The 21672-nt window shown below is 36.9% G+C and overlaps 2 protein-coding genes and 2 long non-coding RNA genes across 6 annotated transcripts; 3 read left to right on the top strand and 1 right to left on the bottom strand.

Moving 5' to 3' along the window:
• Nucleotides 1-2883: 2883 nt before the first annotated feature.
• On the bottom strand, nt 2884-4085 carry LOC136998132 (uncharacterized). Its single transcript, XR_010888750.1, has 2 exons — nt 3961-4085; nt 2884-3732 (listed from the first exon to the last, which is right to left on the bottom strand). It is a non-coding gene; the product is annotated as an uncharacterized lncRNA (long non-coding RNA).
• Nucleotides 4086-4394: 309 nt separating this feature from the next.
• Nucleotides 4395-4931, top strand: LOC136998122 (uncharacterized). Its single transcript, XR_010888740.1, has 2 exons — nt 4395-4600; nt 4676-4931. It is a non-coding gene; the product is annotated as an uncharacterized lncRNA (long non-coding RNA).
• A 2267-nt stretch (nt 4932-7198) lies between these two features.
• Nucleotides 7199-10524, top strand: MRG15 (MORF-related gene 15). The gene is made up of 6 exons (XM_012359031.2): nt 7199-7439; nt 7582-7699; nt 8518-8826; nt 8901-9113; nt 9188-9357; nt 9436-10524. The coding sequence occupies exons 1-6, from the start codon at nt 7412-7414 to the stop codon at nt 9606-9608; spliced, it is 1011 nt and encodes a 336-aa protein (XP_012214454.1). The 5' UTR covers nt 7199-7411; the 3' UTR covers nt 9609-10524.
• Nucleotides 10525-11661: 1137 nt separating this feature from the next.
• LOC105667319 (serine/threonine-protein phosphatase PP1-beta catalytic subunit) lies at nt 11662-21501 on the top strand. 3 transcript variants are annotated; one of them, XR_001099906.2, is made up of 7 exons: nt 11662-11924; nt 12928-12999; nt 17364-17851; nt 17952-18050; nt 18127-18366; nt 18455-18626; nt 19088-21501. XR_001099906.2 is itself a non-coding variant. In XM_012359040.2 (6 exons), exons 1-6 carry the CDS (start codon nt 11873-11875, stop codon nt 18560-18562), a joined length of 1059 nt encoding a protein of 352 aa, XP_012214463.1. In that variant the 5' UTR covers nt 11662-11872; the 3' UTR covers nt 18563-21501. The 3 variants fall into 3 exon arrangements, 2 of the variants coding, with proteins under 2 accessions (XP_012214463.1, XP_012214464.1); XM_012359040.2 differs by having other exon boundaries at nt 18455-21501; XM_012359041.2 differs by lacking the exon at nt 12928-12999 and having other exon boundaries at nt 11667-11924; nt 18455-21501.
• The last annotated feature ends 171 nt before the right edge of the window (nt 21502-21672 follow it).

The raw sequence follows: 21672 nt of genomic DNA, 5'->3' as shown, positions 1-21672 counted from the left end.
TCGTCAGACACAATCTATTAGCGTTTTCGATTATACAGGATTTGAACGACCCAGGGTTGGTTAATGACGTCATTGCAACCTCTCCACCAATGAAAGACTTGCATTTATAGTAAAATAGTGATTGATCAACCCTGGGTCGTTCAAATCCTGTATAATCGAAAACGCTATATGTGTGACAAAGAGAGCGAATATAAGTCCGTGCTTAAGACGATTTTGAATATAAGAACGGACTATGAATACCGCCCTAAGGCTGTGTTCCGAAATTCACTACCAGTACTGAAAAGCTGCAGTTTACGTTACGTATATTGTAGATTTTCAGTACTGGCAGTGAATTTCGGAACGCAGCCTAAAAAGAACAAACTCCAACTACGAGCCAGACTATTGGCCGGTTTATGCTTCGGTCTTAATCTTAATCTTAAGAGTTGATAACGTAGAATGCCATAAGGGCGTTTATACTTCCCTAGTCTTAATCTTAGTCTTAATCTTAATCTTGGAAAGATCCCATCTTTTAACTTTAGTCCCTAATGTCCTAAGGCCGGGCCAATGAGGTAAATCTGACGTCCGACGCAGCACGAAACCGCGCGAAATAATGGTTTTCGATCCGTGTATATTTAAAAAATTGTTCCTGATCGTATTCAATATTCAGCATATCTTTCATTAAAGAAAAGAAATGACCAGTTTCGTGTCTTTTTCGATTCAGTGGCCGAACAGCGTATCTCCGTGGTTTTCTTTTATTTTTTTTTTAATTTCTTAATAATACACATGCTGCATAGGCACTTGATAACAAAAGTGCCATTCCAAACATTAAAGTTTTTTGCCGCTGACGATTCATTTTAACATTCACTATAATTTGCAGCACCGGGATTTATTACAATTTGTGGTTAGGTTAGGTTAGGTTTTGTTACATTTGCACATGCGTAGTCCGAATTTCCAGGGAAGCATAAACGAGTCCTTAAGATTAAGTTAAGACTAAGACTAAGATTAAGATTAAGACCGAAGCATAAACCAGCCATATGACTTATAGCGTTTTCGATTATACAGGATTTGAACGACCCAGGGTTGATCAATCACTATTTTACTATAAATGCAAGTCTTTCATTGGTGGAGAGGTTGCAATGACGTCATTAACCAACCCTGGGTCGTTCAAATCCTGTATAATCGAAAACGCTATTAGTTTACACCGATTGTTTAGTACGCGTACCAAGTACTGCTTTTCCGATAGATATAAATCGTTTAGTGTAAAATCCAGACCAATCAAAGAAGCAGATTTAGTACTTGGTACGCGTACTAAACAATCGGTGTAAACTAGGCCTATAGGTCTATTTTTTATAACTCAACTGGCTGCACTTGTTCAGAGTTTATTTTTTTCCCTCCACATTGAAAAGAGAAAGATAAATTCTGAACTAGTGCAGCCAGTTCAGTTATAAAGAACAGACCTTTTGGCTTAGTTTACATCGATTGTTTAGTACGCGTACCAAATACTAAGGCCTGTTCTACAATACGTCGTATGTCGGCGTCGGATGTCGTTTGTCGTTTGTCGTACGTTGAATGTCGGATCTGAATATGACTTGTCATTCTACAATATAAGGTTTGTTTTTTATTCCTGAACTGGCTGCACTAGTTCAAAAAGTGTACACTGAAGCGTTCTTTATTGCAGAACTGGTATTATGGCTGGTTTATGCTTCGGTCTTAATCTTAATCTTAGTCTTAGTCTTAACTTAATCTTAAGGACTCGTTTATGCTTCCCTGGAAATTCGGACTACGCATTTGCAAATGTAACAAAACCTAACCACTAATTTATTTTTATAATTTGGATTTTTTTTATTCCAAACAACATCGAATTGTTGGACACATTCAATTAAATCAGCATCACTCATTTTCATATTTTACAAGAATCGAAAACCATTATTTCGCGCGGTTTCGTGCTGCGTCGGACGACAGACTTACCTCATTGGCCCGGCCTTAGGACATTAGGGACTAAAGTTAAAAGATGGGATCTTTCCAAGATTAATAGCGTTTTCGATTATACAGGATTTGAACGACCCAGGGTTGATCAATCACTATTTTACTATAAATGCAAGTCTTTCATTGGTGGAGAGGTTGCAATGACGTCATTAACCAACCCTGGGTCGTTCAAATCCTGTATAATCGAAAACGCTATAAGATTAATAGCGTTTTCGATTATACAGGATTTGAACGACCCAGGGTTGATCAATCACTATTTTACTATAAATGCAAGTCTTTCATTGGTGGAGAGGTTGCAATGACGTCATTAACCAACCCTGGGTCGTTCAAATCCTGTATAATCGAAAACGCTATAAGACTAATAGCGTTTTCGATTATACAGGATTTGAACGACCCAGGGTTGGTTAATGACGTCATTGCAACCTCTCCACCAATGAAAGACTTGCATTTATAGTAAAATAGTGATTGATCAACCCTGGGTCGTTCAAATCCTGTATAATCGAAAACGCTATAAGATTAAGACTAGGGAAGTATAAACGCCCTTATGGCATTCTACGTTATCAACTCTTAAGATTAAGATTAAGACCGAAGCATAAACCGGCCATAAAAGATGGGATCTTTCCAAGATTAATAGCGTTTTCGATTATACAGGATTTGAACGACCCAGGGTTGATCAATCACTATTTTACTATAAATGCAAGTCTTTCATTGGTGGAGAGGTTGCAATGACGTCATTAACCAACCCTGGGTCGTTCAAATCCTGTATAATCGAAAACGCTATAAGATTAAGACTAAGATTAAGACTAGGGAAGTATAAACGCCCTTATGGCATTCTACGTTATCAACTCTTAAGATTAAGATTAAGACCGAAGCATAAACCGGCCATTACTGACGCTGTTCGTTATGACAGTGTAGCGGAACTTATAGCGTTTTCGATTATACAGGATTTGAACGACCCAAGATTGGTTAATGACGTCATTGCAACCTCTCCACCAATGAAAGACTTGCATTTATAGTAAAATAGTGATTGATCAACCCTAGATCGTTCAAACCCCGTTTATTCGAAAACGCTATTAGTGTAATAGTTCACTGAACTGATTGCACTAGGTCTAGAGCCAGTGCAAGCAGTGCAAGAACAGCAGCCTAAGAAATAGGCGCCATAAATAGATAATTAAATTGTAAGTATGAAATTGTAAGTAAGGCCGGTATTCATAGGGCGGTATTCATAGTCCGTTCTTATATTCAAGATCGTCTTAAGCACGAACTTATATTCGCTCTCTTCGTCAGACACAATCTATGTGTGACGAAGAGAGCGAATATAAGTCCGTGCTTAAGACGATTTTAAATATAAGAACGGACTATGAATACCGCCCATAGTCCGTTCTTATATTTAAGATCGTCTTAAGCACGAACTTATATTCGCTCTCTTCGTCAGACACAATCTATGTGTGACGAAGAGAGCGAATATAAGTCCGTGCTTAAGACAATCTTAAATATAAGAACGGACTATGAATACCGGCCTAAGAATTTTTGTAAATAAAAAACTTAACAACAAGACTTAACTTTTATTTTAATGTATAATGTTTAAAATATAATGTTTAAAATTTAAATATATAAATCTGTATCGTTAAATAATAATCTGTATCGTTAATGATCATCTTCGTCAGAAGATTCTATTAATTCCAATACTACTATTTTATTTATTATATTGTCACACATTATTTTTGCACTGCAGTGTTTTTTATTCTTGCACTTTTTCAGTCTGCACTCTCAATCCTTGCTTAAACTCCCTAGTTTTAGTTTAGTTCTAGTTTAGTTCAGTGTAGGAATAAAAAACAAACCTATAGTCGTAAGTCGGTGCAACAACAAATATAAAAATGGAAAGTAGAGTGATGAGAAATTATTTAAATCTATTATTAATTTTGTTACATATAACAAAAATTACATTATGTTTAAGAAAAAGACGCAAAATAACAAAAAGGTGGTGGGTAAAACCCACAGACTTCTATATATTACTAGACTGCTAACTTCCCAAATTTCGCTTATGTGCTATGGCCCCAAAAAGCATGTGTTAAAGTGTCTCATTGTGCACATGCGCAGAAGCAAAAAGATATATATAGTCAATATATTCTCCATAATACGGTTCTTCTAACCTATAATTCTAATCTTTTTACATGAGAAAAGTGATCCGCGATACGTGATAAAAACGTCATAAAAAGAAGTCAACAATGCCATTTAAATGTGCTGTTTTAAATTGCAAAAGCACAGCAGCATACAGAAAGAAAAATGACAAAATCTCTTTCTTTAAGTAAGTATTATTTAATAAAAATATGTGGTAGAATTATATTGTCGTGACACTGCTGTTTTTTGATCATTAAAAGAAATTCTAAATATATTTAGTATCAATGTTAATAAATTGTTAAATAATTTAAATTTCCTATAAGTATACCTTATTTATTGGAACAATGGATAATAGCAATTAATAGAACAAATTGGATACCAACATCATCAAGCCGTATTTGCCAATTTCATTTTACTGATAGTGATTTTGCAAATACATCAAAAGTGAGAAGATTAAAAGCAGATATTATACCCACTCAAAATTTATATGATCAAAGTTCTGATAAAGATTCAAGTAAGTATATCAACAATTGCACATATAAAAATCAGAAAATTATTTAATATATGAATTTTATTTTGATTTATCTAGATTCAAATGAATGTAATAGCGAGAATTTGGATGTCCAAACTTTAAGTGAAACAGATATTACTGCACAATATGATACTGCTGATACAACATACAATACGATACAGCTAGGTACAAAAATAATAAATTATAATATATATTATATAAAAATCAGAAAATTATTTAATATATGAATTTTATTTTGATTTATTTTGTAATAATTTTATATTTTTATATGTAATTAATTAAAATAATATAAAAATAAAATATAAATGTAAAATGTGTGTATTTTTTATTTATCCTTAAAATATTTTATATACATATATCAATCATTTTATAATATCATTTAATAAAAATATTAAAAATAATATATTTTATATACAAAAACATTAAACATTAAAAATAATATTTCTTATATACAATTTTAGTGTTATACATTAGTATTTTTATATAAAATGTTTTGCATACTACACATTTTATAAAGCTTGATTCATTTAAATTAACTTAGCTTAATAATATTATTTAATAATATTATTATTTTTTTAATAGATTTCTGTTTTTTGGACGAGATATTAGTTAATTGTATTATGTATGTGTGTTTATATGTGAATGTGTAGCATGTAGGGACATACATCACAAAGCGCATGCGCAGAAAGGAATACTTTATGTATCGTTTCGTACATAAGAAATGAAGACGCCTTATACATAAGGAGTTAGCAGTCTAGTAATATATAGAAGTCTGTGGTAAAACCACATATTTCAAGAAATATGAGACAAACTCATGGTGCTCATCGAACATTATTTACATATTTTTGTACGAATAATCATGAGTTTTTTAAACTTACAAGGATGTCGGTGCCACAATTTGATCACTTACATAATCTCTTATATTATATTTGCATCCAGTCGTAAGGCCTATCGCAAGTCGGAAGCCGGAAAAGATGAGAGTTGACCATCTCTCGTTACGATAACGACAACCGACTCCCGACCATTGAGTAAAAAGAAACAGGAGGGAGCGTTTGGTCTTAAAAGTGCGGACGGAAGTGACTATATAAAGTGGTCGCTCAAGATGGCCGCTTAAGGGCGCCAATATTGAATAACTTGTTATGTTTAATTAGGAAATAATGTACAATTAAAAGAAAATAACTATAATATGCAATAATAATACCAAATTTTAATGGCGTTTTTCATTGAAATTGCACTCGTGCAGTATTTCCATAAAAGCAATGTTAAAATCTAAAATCTAAATTTATATTATTAAATCCTTCGTCTTTACAAAAATTTATCCATGCATTTCTTTGATCCGGATTTTTCGGAAACCTGTTTGTGAGTGAAAATTATTTAGTAATTATTGTGAATCTACAATTTTACAATACTATACATATGATTATAATCTCCAAAATAAAAATCTCATTATTGTTGATAATACTAACCGATGAAACGTTATTCCATGATTTCGAGCTGCTGCTGTTATGCCACAAGCTTTACAGTATACCATTTTGATCGTTTATTTCCATACACTGTTGCATAAAAGACTATACACTGCATATTAATGCGTACGGCGTACGGTATGCCGCTTGCCGCAATGCTCGAGCATTCCCTCTCACTTTCAAAAAGTGGTCGCTTAAGATGGCTGCCATGACGTACATCCGTCCGCGGATTTACCTAGGCCGGTATTCATAGTCCGTTCTTATATTTAAGATTGTCTTAAGCACGGACTTATATTCGCTCTCTTCGTCACACATAGATTGTGTCTGACAAAGAGAGCGAATATAAGTTCGTGCTTAAGACGATCTTGAATATAAGAACGGACTATGAATACCGCCCCTAGTCCTGTAGTGGGATTCTGTGACCTGAACGATGTCGTTATGGTATCGTTGCGCAAGTTTTTTGTATCATGTAATAGCTGCGCAACGATACCATAATGACATCGTTAACATTACAGAATCCCGCTACTGGCTAGTATATGCTCCCTCCTGTTTCTTTTTACTCAATGCTCCCGACAGCTTCATGCGACAGCCGACAACCGAGTGCGCATGCGTCCGACATCCGACGCCGACATACGATGTATTGTAGAACAGGCCTAAATCTGCTTCTGCGATAGATATAAATCGTTTAGTGTAAAATCTACACCAATCAAAGAAGCTGATTTAGTACTTGGTACGCGTACTAAACAATCGGTGTAAACTAAAGGCCGGAGCACAGACTTTTACATAAAGCATAACGCATAAGCATAAGGAAATTGATTGGTCTATATATAAGCATATTGGCCGGAGCACAGACTTTTGCATAAAGCATAACGCATAAGCATAAGGAAATTGATTGGTCCATTTCCTTATGCATTTGCTTATGCTTATATATAGACCAATCAATTTCCTTATGCTTATGCGTTATGCTTTATGTAAAAGCTTGTGCTCTCGGCTTAAGCAAATGCATAAGGAAATGGACCAATCAATTTCCTTATGCTTATGCGTTATGCTTTATGCAAAAGTCTGTGCTCCGGCCTTAAGCCTTTATCTATCTGTCCTGTACTGTTCTGTTTTAGTCCAGTGCAGCTAAAAAAAACAAATCCAGTGTTGAGTGGTGTTGAGTATAGTCGACATAACCATCAAAACGTGCGGCAGTTGAGGATACATACTGTTTCGAAGATAATTGTGAGAGATTAATTGTTTTTTGTTATTGCTAATTTTTGAATTAGTTATGTAATTGATAAGACGCAAGATAATTTCCGTGTTAATCGAAATAACTCAAGACACAAAAATGCCACCAAAATGTAAATTTCAAGAAGGTATAATATTGAGTTTTTTTTCTGCAGGTCTTGTAGTATTTAGTAAACTAATTTTACAAAATAAGAGATACATTTTTTAATATCTTTTTTTATAAATATGTTAACTTTATACATTTAATTGTGATTACTGATATATCTTTAGGCGAGAAAGTTCTGTGCTTTCATGGGCCATTGATCTATGAAGCAAAATGTTTGAAGTCCTCCATCACTAAGGAAAAGCAAGTCAGATATTTCATTCATTATGCTGGTTGGAATAAAAAGTAAGCATATGCTGTTGCATATGCACATATTTGATTTATATTTTATATATTAAGGTAGTTTCAACGGTATACAATTGTTGCCAAAAATATAGAAAGTAAGTAGAGTTAGGTATATACAGAAAATATGGTAGAAAACAGCAGTTCAAACAATTGTTGTTTTACTTAATGACTGTATTTTTCACACGCAAATGACGATATACTTCTTGCTGCTATCTTTTTGTTCTCCATGCATGATATTAAATTGTGTCATTTTTGTCATAAAAACTATTGAACAATAATGTGGCAAATCTTCGCAAAATTTAAATATGGTTTTTATAACATATTTATCTAATTATATTCAATTTTTTGTAAATACTTTAAAAGTAGTTTTCTTATAATTAAACAAAATTGTCTGATTTTATCTGATTACCTTATGAAAATCACTGAGTAAATGACATGTTTAACGAAGGATATTTTAATAACTATGTGTAAAAAATTTAAAAAAATTGAAATAATACCTGATATTGTATACATTTATTTCTTAAAGTTTATATAAATCTTGAATAATTGAGAAATTGTTGGAACTACCTTAAGCAATATGCATATCTTTATAAATTGTGGCTAAACATTTATATTATTTTTGAAAAATATGATAATCTGATATAATAAAAAAAAACTAAATGCGATATATTAAGATCCATATAAGACGAGAAAATCGATTATTCAGTTTATATCTGTACAAATTTTTTTGCAATGTACAAAGTATAAATTTATACAGAATATATTAATTGCAATAATAAAATTAAAATATATTCTGAACTACATTTTTATAATAATAGCTGGGATGAATGGGTCCCTGAAAGTAGAGTACTTAAGTACAATGAGGCAAATGTGCAGAGACAAAAGGAAGTTCAGAGAGCACACTCAAATCAACAATCTGCTCAAAAGAACAGAAAGGGAAGTACCACAGCTAAAACACAGGGGAGGAGAAGTGAAGGTACTAAAGAGAAAGATACAGATAGTCGGTCAAGCACTCCTGTTGCAACATCTGAGAAAGGTATTAGTCGTTTTAACAAGAGTACAAGTAGTACAGCAACATCTTCATCCTCTCATGATTCCGGATCTGAACCTACGCGTAAAAAAAGAAGGTTTGTTATTAAGCACAATATCTGATATCACTATAATATATTACAATTAATTCCAAGAAATTGATCTTTTCCAGTCGATTAGAACCATCTGGTGAAACAGAAGAATTTCTTACTAAAGTGGAAGTCAAGATCAAGTTACCTGAAGAATTGAAGTTTGTACTAATAGATGAATCTGAAGTAATACTGAAACATCATAAACTACCTGCATTGCCTGTACAAAATACAGTTGACAAAATCTTAGACGATTATGTAGAGGCAAAATCATCTGGAAAAACAAATGATATTAGGTACAGTGTATAATTAAAAATTTATTACATCCTTATGTTATTACATGCCTTGACATTTTTGTTATTTATTTTAGGGAAAGTACATTAGAAATAACAAAAGGTATTCGTGAATATTTTAACATTACCTTAGGTCTTCAATTGCTATACAAATGGGAAAGACCACAATTTATACAGATAATGAACGATAATCCAGATACTTTGCCGAGTCAGCTGTATGGAGCGTTTCATCTACTTCGATTGTTCGGTAAAGCCTAAATTTTTAAGAAATGTACAGAGTCCATTCATTGTTACCTGAATAATAATTTTGAGTTTTTATTTACAGTGAGACTGGGCGGTATGCTATCTTATACACCTTTAGACGAAAGGAGTATACAATTATTGCTATCGCATTTTCATGAATTTTTACAATATTTACAAAAAAATAATGCTGAATTCTTTAATCTCCAACAAGATTATACGGATCCACCACCAGATTATCATCGGAAGTATGGTTAATCAGGAAAATTATTTTACAAATTTACTTCTTTTCATTATACTTTGACAAATGCATTAGATTTTTTTGAAAAAACGATTTTAATGACATGCATACGTGCGTGAGAATCGCATTATTATAAATTATTATAAGTTACTAACAACTGTGTCATTTCAAATAGATTTGGTATAATTTCAGCTATATTATTAAATAAATTAAAACAGAATAAGATTTTGGTATGTAGGAAATACGTTCGTATTTGTAAAATAGCGATCGTGTTTTACTCTTTTTTTGTTATACTTTTTATAGATGTAAAACAGTGCTCGGAATTAGTCTGAACATTTCAGCCGATTTCCGTGATATACGCCTCCTTTCTTCTCCTTACCGCGCGCGCCGCAGCCGCTAGGGCCAGCGCCGCCGAGCGTTAGGAGCGGCACTATCCGATTATAAGTGGGTTCTTCTCCCTATTTATTAAAATTTTAAAAAATTTATTGAAATTTATTAAAAATAAATTTTTTATTTTTAAATTTATTTTTAATAAATAAATTTTAATAAATTTTTTTAAATTTTAATAAATAGGGAGAAGAACCCACTCATAATCGGATAGTGCCGCTCCTAACGCTCGGCGGCGCTGGCCCTAGCGGCTGCGGTGCGCGCGGTAATGGCTGGTTTATGCTTCGGTCTTAATCTTAATCTTAGTCTTAATCTTAACTTAATCTTAAGGACTCGTTTATGCTTCCCTGGAAATTCGAACTACGCATGTGCAAATGTAACAAAACCTAACCACAAATTGTAATAGACCCCGGTGCTGCAGATTATAGTGAATGTTAAAATGAATCGTCAGCGGCAAAAAACTTTAATGTTTGGAATGGCACTTTTGTTATCAATGCCTATGCAGCGTGTGTATTATTAAGAAATAAAAAAAAAAAAAAAAGAAAACCACGGAGATACGCTGTTCGGCCACTGAATCGAAAAAGACACGAAACTGGTCATTTCTTTTCTTTAATGAAAGATATGCTGAATATTGAATACAATCAGGAACAATTTTTTAAATATACACGGATCGAAAACCATTATTTCGCGCGGTTTCGTGCTGCGTCGGACGTCAGATTTACCTCATTGGCCCGGCCTTAGGACATTAGGGACTAAAGTTAAAAGATGGGATCTTTCCAAGATTAAGATTAAGACTAATAGCGTTTTCGATTATACAGGATTTGAACGACCCAGGGTTGATCAATCACTATTTTACTATAAATGCAAGTCTTTCATTGGTGGAGAGGTTGCAATGACGTCATTAACCAACCCTGGGTCGTTCAAATCCTGTATAATCGAAAACGCTATAAGATTAAGACTAGGGAAGTATAAACGCCCTTATGGCATTCTACGTTATCAACTCTTAAGATTAAGATTAAGACCGAAGCATAAACCGGCCATAAGGAGAGGAGAGGAGGCGTATACCACGGAAATCGGCTAAAATGTTCAGACTAATTCCGAGCACTGATGTAAAACAATATAAATGCATTTAAATATATTATAAAGCAATATTAAAACTGTGTAAAAAATCTACAAACTATAATTTCAATTATTGTACTTTGTCCTGATTTTTACATTCCAATTTCCAATATACAATATTGATTTTCAATGCATATTTGATGGAGTGGGGATGATCTAAAAAAAAGAAAATTATGTTGGAGAGTAAAAAGAGGGGTAAAAGAGAGAGAATTATGTTGGACGGGGACGTCTGTTTCATGTCTGTTTTCGTTTTTAATATCCCCCACCATACACGATAGTAAATGTGGAAGAAAGGCAAATATCCCCATTTTACTATCGTTATCCTTTGGCCGCAAACCACACATTGGTTCTTCACGGGAAAGGTTCCAATATGTTATATATTTCAATGGTTCGATACGAACTTCATGGTGGATTCTCACTATATTAATTGTTCAATCAAAAGGATTGGCATTGGCAAAAGTTCCTAGAAAGCATACTTTCCGATTGGGTGTCAGGTTGATCGCATTGTTGGAAATGGAAATGTCATCGACTATCGAACGCAATATGAAAACGCTTCATAACGCTCTTATAGATCTTCCCGACTTGCTCACAAATGCGTCATCGTCGCATCCCCGCCGTTCCGCCGTTCACCCCCGAAAACCGGCAGTCGATAACAGCACGTATACCCGGACGCGCCAGTATTATGTGTCTCGCATCGCAGCGGTGCAAATGCGCGCGCTAGGCGGGTACGAGCCAGTCCGCGAACATCGGGTCAGTCAGTCAGTGGCAAGAAAAAATGGCGGATGTCGACTTGAATATCGACAACCTGATACAGAGATTATTGGAAGGTATGTGATTGCGACGGGGCGGTTGGCGCGAGTAAAAAAAACGCGCGAGTCGCAGCGCGTTCCCCGCCGCGCTTGCCGTTCGCGCGTACACCGCATCGTCGCGCGAGAACGTCGGGAATCATGCGAGAAGCACGGCGTAGCCGAATTCAGAGTCGCGATTCAACCGACTGCTTCGTTTTTTTCTCAGATACGCAACGCGCTGTTCGCACGTCTCCGCGTGTGTGTGTGTGTGTGTGTGTGTGTGTGTGTGTGTGTGTGTGTGCGCGCGTGTGCGTGTGTGCGCGCACATATGCTCGTACTGCCCGTTCACGGCCGTCGCGCGACGGCCCGGACTGCATTGGAATCCGCGTCGCGGCTCTACAACGAGAGCGCGTATCACGGGAGAAGTCGTGACGCGGGGTGCTCCGATCGCGCGTCGTTTCTCCGACGCGTAGTCGTACGCCGCGTCGTAGCGCGACTTCCCCGATGATCGGATTAAAAAATGCAGGAAAGATATCGATCACGCCCGTCTGCTCATCGGACTGTTGCGTTCATCGTCGTCCTAATACATGATTCGTGTGAAAAGTTGAAAGGACTGTCCGTCATCTTTCTCTCTCTCTCTCTCTCTCTCTCTCTCTCTCTCTCTCTCTCTCTCTCTCTCTCTCTCTCTTTCGTTCTGAGATCCGCTACGTCTATTTCTCTATCTCCTTCCCACTTTCCTTTCTCTCTCTATCACTCTATCACTCTATTTCGCTGTCTCTCTCACGTACGTTCTCTCACTCCCTCTCAATATACCTGCCAGTATATCTCCGTCTCTCTCACGACTTAAAGAGTCCTCTCTCTTCTGCCCCGCAACCTGCCACCGCATCACCCCCGCCCTAACGCCGTTGACCATCGCGATCACGATCTTTTATCCTCGTTCTCTTGAAGACGTAGAAAAGAAAAAAAAAAAACAATCTCTCTCTTTTTGTTTGTTTTCTCTCTCATGCTAACGCGAATGCGGAACCCCCTTGTGCTGGTAAAGTATACCACACGCAGAAAGACCAGGTTCAGAAGAAAGCCAAGCTAAAAGATATTTTCTCGTCGGACTTCGTCGGTACGCAACTACTACTACAACAACAATAACTACCATCACCACCACCGTAACAGCAACAAAACAGGAAACAGCAAACTTCCTCATGTAGAAGCTATCCTGTTTAATTTTCTTAGTCGCGAGCCTCCTGACTTTTTTATATTCCGTTATCGTCCCGCGGCCTCGCATGATACGCACATATGCATGCGCCACACTTGACGCCGCGCGTTTTCTCCAAACGTGGCCGTCCAAATATAACGATTGCATTCAGCACATTTGTAAACACGAGATAAGAGTCGGAGGTAACCACAGTCAAAGCGCGGTATCGATGCTCATTTCTTTTTTTATCTATATACCTTTTATTATCTATATATATCTTTTACGGTCATAGCTAGCATTTTTCAAGCTAGTCGTTCGAGGCGTCCGATATTGAAGCATCGCGGGAGATGATAACTGTGCATCTAATGTCGAGGCTGGCGATACGATAAGGATGACATTCCGATAGCCATGTTTAGGACCAAAGTGCGCGCTGCAGCACAGGGCCATTGCCTTTCGATGTCGCGTTGCGTGTTTGCTGCTTGCTGTCGATTTTCCTTTCCTTCTCCCGTTCTTACTTTCGTTTCAAAGTGAAGAGCCAATCTCGCACGTAAATGTAATCCTTTTGACTGTCGATCCTGTCGAATTTTTCCCAGCGCTGGACTTGAGTACAGAAACAGTTACACATTTTTATATACTCAAAGTATCTATCATTTGGAATAGAAGTATCCACAAATATATATCTTTCGTTCGGACAATCGGAAGTTAGTTCTTCCGAAATTGTCGATGCACTTAACGAATTCGCCTTTCTCCTTAGAGTTTGTAGAGTTTTCCTCTTTCGCACGTAGCTCTCTTGATTGCTTCACCTACATAAAAACTGTATATCGAGCAGCATTAGCTGGAAATGTTAACGTAAATGTTAGTTTAGTGCACACTTGACATAATAGATGTTTTAAGCGATTTGCAGCGTGATTTGTAGCAGCGTGCATGTGCTTTGATTATATTTCCTTCTCATACTGTTATTAAAATGTGACATTCCTGTCTCCCTCTCTTCTACCTCTGAAACGCGAGAAGTCATTTAACCGTGTGTTAAATGTCTTGAATCATCATTTTATGGGTGCGCGAATTTAGTATCTTATCGTTTTATCATTTATGTAAAATCGTTTATGTTATTATTATCTGCAAAGAACGCGCAAACCATTTTACGATACAAAGCTATTATCGTTTAGATTAGAAATAGAATTTAAAAGGTTTAGATTAGAAAAATAATTTAAAAGGGTATCTCTATATTATTATGATTAGTTTTGTTATTTGATCATTAATTCAATGCATTCGTAATTGAGAACATATTGAAAACATTTAATGAGTTTATTATGAAATATTTATGGTACATATTTAATATATTATATCATTAAATCAATGCATCCATAATTGAGAATATATATTATAAAATGATAATAAGGGTAATAAGGAAACCATCGATGTTTGGCGAAATTTGTTGGCATTCAGTTGGAACTAGCGTTAATTAACCGTGCAACATGATAATATTTTGAAAGAACACCTCGAGCCTCTTATCGCTATTAACGCTACTAATAAGACTTAAATCCAGCGCGGCGACAACGAATTATTTTTAACTACTTCAAGGACGAATTATTTTAAATTTCTAGCTTCTTCCAGCTAGAAGTTCATTCTGGACGCATGCGTGAGATATAAAAATGACACTGGTGGCAGGGAAATTATGTCAGCTTCCTGAGTTTTGACTATATTATTAGATTTCTAAATTCTGAAATCCCGCGGTTGACGATGCATTTAACGCTGAAATTTCCGGTAATGAGCCGCATGTCCCTGAAACAAGATAAAGTTCGCACTCCAGAGTCATCGCTAACGAGACCTTACAATTATTTTTAACCTCTTCAGGGACAGGTTATTTCTGATTTATCATTTTCTTCCCGTCACTTTGCAGGAGCAAAGCACTTTACATGACAGGCCGTTTAAATTATCGGATATCGAGTATATTAGATCATCTTGGAGTTTCTCACGTCAGATTGCGCGTACTTATGCAAGCATAATCTCAAATCTTACGTCTAGAAGAAGAAACGCTATCGCCGCGAAAAGATCTTCCAACTGAATCTCAGCAGTTTATTTGAAAGACGATCATGCATCCGCGTTACGTGTGATAAAATTTATAAAGCTACGTATCGAGCCTGCGATATAATTAACTGATGTGATATCTATCTTTACGTACGTAAATTTAGAAATTATTAGCATGAATTAACACGCGCGATAAAGTGTGCTTATGCGTCACCACTGAGCACTTTCGGATCACCGATGAAATTTCTTTTTATTCCAATTTATTTTCCGGTTTATTTTGAGCGAACTCGATGATTCCGCCGAATGACATTTTCAGCCTGTTTTCGCCTGGAATGTATACTCTCCGTTTGTCGCGGCAGAGTGACAATAGGTTCTACATCCGCGGTTAGAGGAATCTCTCTGCATCTCTGCTCTATGGTCGCCGTGACCTTGCTAATATGCAGTTTTCCAATAACGAGTATCGGCCCAGTTCAGCCGCATCGTGAATTCCCTTTTACGCCTATAAATAACAGTCCGACGACACATCCATAGCGTCATAAAGAGAGATGATCTGCATTGGATGTCGTTAAATCACCTGTTCCCTCCGCCTTCGAGCTTATTAACGCTTTGGACAGCCACGGTGACGTACGCTCAAAAAAATCATTCGACCCGTTTATGAAAAATCTGGAGTAAGCGCGCACCAATCGATCGGCGATTGAATCTTAGATGTAATTTTTTTATCAAATTCACATCTACATTTTTCAATATCAGGCAGGTTTATCAAGCAGATATTTAGAGTAATTAAGGTGAAGTTTATGAAGCAAATATTTCAAAGTGATTTCTCTAAATATTTGAAAGCATTCTCTTCTCCCAGTTTTAACAGATTATTCCTTCAATTGTTATTTGAAAAATTTAATTCTGTAAAAATGTAGTTTGCATCAACGAGAGGAGTATAGATTATTATTCGTTGGTGTCTTCACTTTACCGGCAGTGGCAGATTATGCGAAATTCGACGTGGAGATTAGGAAGCCGAGAAAAGTTGAATCATTCAGAGCGTTATACTGCGATCCAGAATCCATAGTTGAGTAATATTCTAGGTTTTCGTTATATTTAACCGTGCAACTCGTCGTAAATAGCTCTCTCTCTCTCTCTCTCTCTCTCTCTCTCTCTCTCTCTCTCTCTCTCTCTCTCTCTCTCTCTCTCTCTCTCTCTCTCTACTTCTATCTCTCTAACTCTTTCCTTTTTTCTTTTTTTTCTCTTTTACCAAGGAGAGATTCGCACTCCTGAAACATGAATCCCCGTTGCCTAACGAGCTTATCAGTAATTTCACGCCTTTGACGCTATTATAGTCGATGCGATTATCACCGTAGACCACGTCGGAAGTACCGTGACTGTACCCATATGCTCGAGAATAGGCAAAGATGATGGCCTCACCGTAATCTGTAATACCGTAATCGTGTATCTCACCCCTGTTTATTGAGACGGCTAATTACCGGCAGAAACTTGATTATCTTCCACGCCCCAAAGTAGAGTTATGCTCGGTGTATCTGTGGAAAAAAAAAAAAAGAAGACGAAGAAGAGTGCCTCGAGATCCCTCATTAGTGCGGTGGATGGGAAGGGAAGACCGGCGTCATTAGGTGTCATTATTGATTTTACGCGCTTACGAACCGCGCGAGTAAGTAAATCGAGACAAGAACGTCAATATAATCAGCCGTGTCTTTCTGTCATTCTTTTCGCGGCGTGAAATGCAAGAATTGCATAACCGCTCCGTAATGACGCGGCGAAACAAAAGCGGCACATGTCGATGGAGGCTTATTGGAGGAAAATTGACAGGGTAATGATATTATTGGCGTGTCACGCTTGAGTAATTCCAGAAGCAATACGCGCGTAATGGTATAAGTAATATGATATAAGTATAGCGCTTAATTATACGTGACAATGGCATTATCGATTTTTTTTCCGGAGATAGAGACCGCCTATTCTTACGTTAAACTTAGATTTCTCTCTCGATATAAAAAAAACGTGTATCGAGAGAAGATTGAAATCAGCTGTAAAGTCATATTGGCATTAAATGTGATAAGCTCGCCATGTATCGTACAGTTTTAATAATAAACAATAAATAATAATAAAATATATAAATATTTTATTTGCTTCTTCTTTGTTTCAATTTCTTTGATTTAATGCGCATTCAAGAATTATATATGATTCACCGCACTGATGAAGGGTCGCCTCGATCTTGCGGGATACGCTTCGACTAACCGTGAATATTTCTGGGCACACAGTTAGAGGATGTCGACCGGGCAAGACCGTGATCATGACGGAGGCCGAGGTGCGCGGCCTCTGTCTAAAGTCGCGGGAGATTTTCCTGCAGCAGCCGATTCTGCTTGAGCTGGAGGCGCCGCTTAAGATCTGCGGCGACATACACGGCCAGTACACCGATCTGCTGCGGTTGTTCGAGTACGGCGGCTTCCCGCCCGAGGCAAACTACCTGTTTCTGGGCGACTACGTCGACCGGGGGAAGCAGTCCCTGGAGACGATATGCCTGCTGCTGGCGTACAAGATAAAGTACCCGGAGAACTTTTTCCTGCTGCGCGGCAATCACGAGTGCGCCAGCATAAACAGGATATACGGCTTCTACGACGAGTGCAAGCGGCGGTACAACATCAAGCTGTGGAAGACCTTCACGGACTGCTTCAACTGCTTGCCGATTGCCGCGATTATCGACGAGAAGATCTTCTGCTGTCACGGCGGGCTCAGCCCTGATCTACAGGTGATTAGCGTTTCCACCATTCGACATTGATTTATTTCCCGAGATTCAACGGGGAGAAGCGTAATTCTGAATCTTGTACTTTATACTTTGTCTGCTTTAGGGAATGGAGCAAATCAGAAGAATTATGCGTCCAACTGATGTACCTGATACCGGTCTTCTTTGTGATCTCTTATGGTCCGATCCCGATAAAGATGTTCAAGTAAGTTCACGTCTCTTTGGGTGAAACGTAAGAGCGCTCGATTGAACTAACGTTTCCGTTGATGATACTGTTTCAGGGTTGGGGCGAGAACGACAGAGGAGTATCGTTTACATTCGGTCCAGATGTTGTGTCGAAATTCTTGAATCGTCACGACATGGATCTGATATGCAGAGCACATCAGGTGGTCGAAGATGGTTACGAATTCTTCGCCAAGCGACAGCTCGTCACGCTGTTTTCCGCGCCAAACTACTGCGGTGAGTTCGACAATGCCGGAGGAATGATGAGCGTCGACGAGACTTTGATGTGCAGTTTTCAGGTAATTTATTAGCAAGGGATTTCCTGTCAGTCTTTTTATACCGTAATAATATAATATTAACTTTATCTCGTCTCATGTTTGCGCGCAGATCCTGAAACCATCAGAGAAGAAAGCAAAGTATCAATATGGAGGAATGAACACAGGCCAAGCGGGTAGACCATCTACACCACAGAGGAATCCAGCGAAAAAGAAATGACAGCCTTCTACCGATCCTTCACAACAACAAACGCGATTATCCTTAATGGAGGCTATCATGCTAGGTAAATCTGCTTTATGCTTGTCAAAGCTTACTTAATCACTCTAGCCGACCACTTATGTGCATTAGTATGAATCTATTTCCCACGACTATCAGTTAAACAGAAAAAGAGAAAAAGATCAGAAAAAAAAGGAAGACAGGAAAGGATAGGTGGATGGAAGCGAGATGTAGGATGTTATTCGATGTATTTAAGTTCGCATATTGATTCGCAAATGATTTAGACGTTATATTTAGCATGCGACGTTTCCAACACGTGTACTCGTGTAACGCACTCCGGGGCGTGTACGATTTATATGTGATAATTTATTGGGCAATGATACATTAATGGATTCATTCACACACGGAACACACGTGAACCTGCAGAAGTTCTTAGTGTTTTCTAGCGGAAGTGCGTGTTGAACACACTGAGCACCTCGTCTCGGATGCCATAGATCTGATCTCGTCTTTGATTTTCATGTGTTTCAGCACGAAGACGTCGAGATACAGAACTAACCTAATCTGATAAACATAAAGCTAAAGTGTGTAAGATTTACCTCTTCCTCAATCGCATCTTAACAAAATAAGAAAAGATATAAACGATTCGCGGTTTTGGTTATCACTGTACTTGAAGGGTCACTCTTGAAGTTCCCTGGCAATTATTCGGTGATATCTTCCAAACTGAGTGATCTTTTGTAAAGTTAACTCTTTTTAAAAGGCATTTTGTCATCTTCATTTATATATTTATTGCTTCCACTGTTGATGTTGAGTGTAATTATGAGACTTGCTGTTATTATTATTATTATAATTATTAAAATTAATTAATATTAATATTTTTATTTTTAATATTATTTTTATCATCGCTTAGCAGCTAATTTAAATGTCATCGTTTCATGAGATGCTTTGCGTGTATATAGATATAATTAAGTGCGTAATGGATAATGATGTAAGAGAAAGGATGTTCAAAAATATATCTATATGCATATATATTTTTGACCATCCTTTTTTTTACATCATTATTACGCATTTAATTATATCATCATGTGCAGTATTCCAAATGTGGTAGTAGTGACTGCACGTTCCAGAGATGTCATAGGCGAATTAGATTGTTTATTTTCGGGCTATAAATTCGAAAAGAAAGAACGGAGAATCAGTATTTGTAAGATAAGACATCTACACTAACGAGCATATCTTTATTCGAAGGATACTAGAAAAATGAAGAATTGTAAAAAAAAAAACAGAAACGAAAAATGAGTATTATACTAAGAAAAATAATGTCCAGAGATAGAATCTCAACTGCATGTGAACTTCTCATGCTCATAGTAGAAGCAAACGTGACCGCAAATGTTATTTGATTCACGGAACATTCGTTGCACATTATGAAAGTGTTTGTTTCGAATTGCACGAACATCTCGGATATGATTTTCGACAGGCGAACCGTACTTTCGATTTCGACGAACTCAAATTTTATGTTTTACACGATATGTATATATGCTGATTTATATCACTAGGACATTCAAGTGCTGAAGCTCACTTTCTTTTTGTTGAATGAAAACGACGGCAATTGCATTTGGATTAATTGGTGCATTTATTTTAAACACAATATTGTAACATATTTCTGTGGCCGCATTGTTACGTCTTTTTACACATTGATCACAATATTTTATGCGATACTGGGTTCGTCGCCGAAGAAATCGCTACACGTGCTGACACGATTGTTTCTCGATTAAACTGTTAATAATAGCGCTTTAACGATCTCCCCGCAAACCTCGCTCTTGTTTTGTAATCGGATCTGTATGATCTTGTTTGGAAATCGTTTGCGCGGCAGATATAAAAAAAAGTTGCATTTGTTGAAAGAAAGGTATGCATTACGACAAGAATCGTCGAATATTACTCGCGATCGCTGCATCGCAATGTATACAAGAATACTATGAATCGTATATGCGACACTCTCCGACGAAGAAAATCCATAATTCTCTACGGAAGCGCTAATCGATCGAATAGTAATGACGTCCGAGGTTGTATTCATACTGAGGATATCTTTCTATAGTAATGCGCAATGTGTCTTTTAGAGATTTAATATTTAATACTTGCTATCGGCAAAATATCCATGAATACAACCGATAAATCTGCTGCAAAAATTAATCGGGGCAATCGACAAAGTACATTTATTGACGACTAAATGAAGATTGATAATTGATGAGAGAGAATTATCGTATTGTGCAAGATATTGAGAAAACAATGTAGAAGTACGATGAACGTATATCAAACCTGAAACAAAAAAGACTCATCCCGGCCCGAAGATCAATCAAATGTAATAATAAGCCTTTTTGTTGTGCGAAGACGCCACGATTGGTACTCATATCGTTACTCATTATTTGATTGTTATTTAACGTTATCGGATATTGATAGCATTCGACGAAGTTAGTAGATTATTATTCAAGGTATTTCTCATCAGTAACGACATATACGAGAGAGACGCGGTGCAAATTTTGTTTTGGAACGTGCCGAGATGAAAATGTGTCATTCTCACCCTCCTCCTCCCTACGTTACTCCCTCCCCTTTCACCCTCTCAAAAAAAAAAAAGAAGAAACAATCGAAAAATTCATTATTGTCAAAGGAGCGGTTGTGATCCCTCGATATGCGTTTTGTCCGAAATTCATATATTATATACAGATATTATATTTGTAAAGGGTTGGCTGGTCGCGATTCGACGATACTTTATTAAATAAGTAAATAAAAAAAAAAATAGCGAGAGACGCTCTCATGAGAAGGAGTTAGATCGAGAGACGATTATCGTGGGTTGTTACGTCGTTCGAATCGCTGACGATAGAATGCGCCATGCAATGGCATCCTAAAGATGTAAAACTTTCAGATAATAAACATGCATATTGTTGTACAAACCTCTTTTCCAGTCTGCCGTGCTTATCTCGACTCTTCCAGAAGAAGGTAATGTAAATCTATTGCGATGAACGTAACAAGTTAATTTTTTACCAAGATAATTGAAAAAGATTTATTGATTTTTTTGCACTTGCATACACTTAACCTAGCATTGGAAAGTGTTGTGCAAACTA

The sequence above is a fragment of the Linepithema humile genome, chromosome 1 (assembly GCF_040581485.1).
Source record: "Linepithema humile isolate Giens D197 chromosome 1, Lhum_UNIL_v1.0, whole genome shotgun sequence".
NCBI lineage: Eukaryota > Metazoa > Arthropoda > Insecta > Hymenoptera > Formicidae > Linepithema > Linepithema humile.
This window is presented reverse-complemented; position numbering and strand designations above follow the sequence as displayed.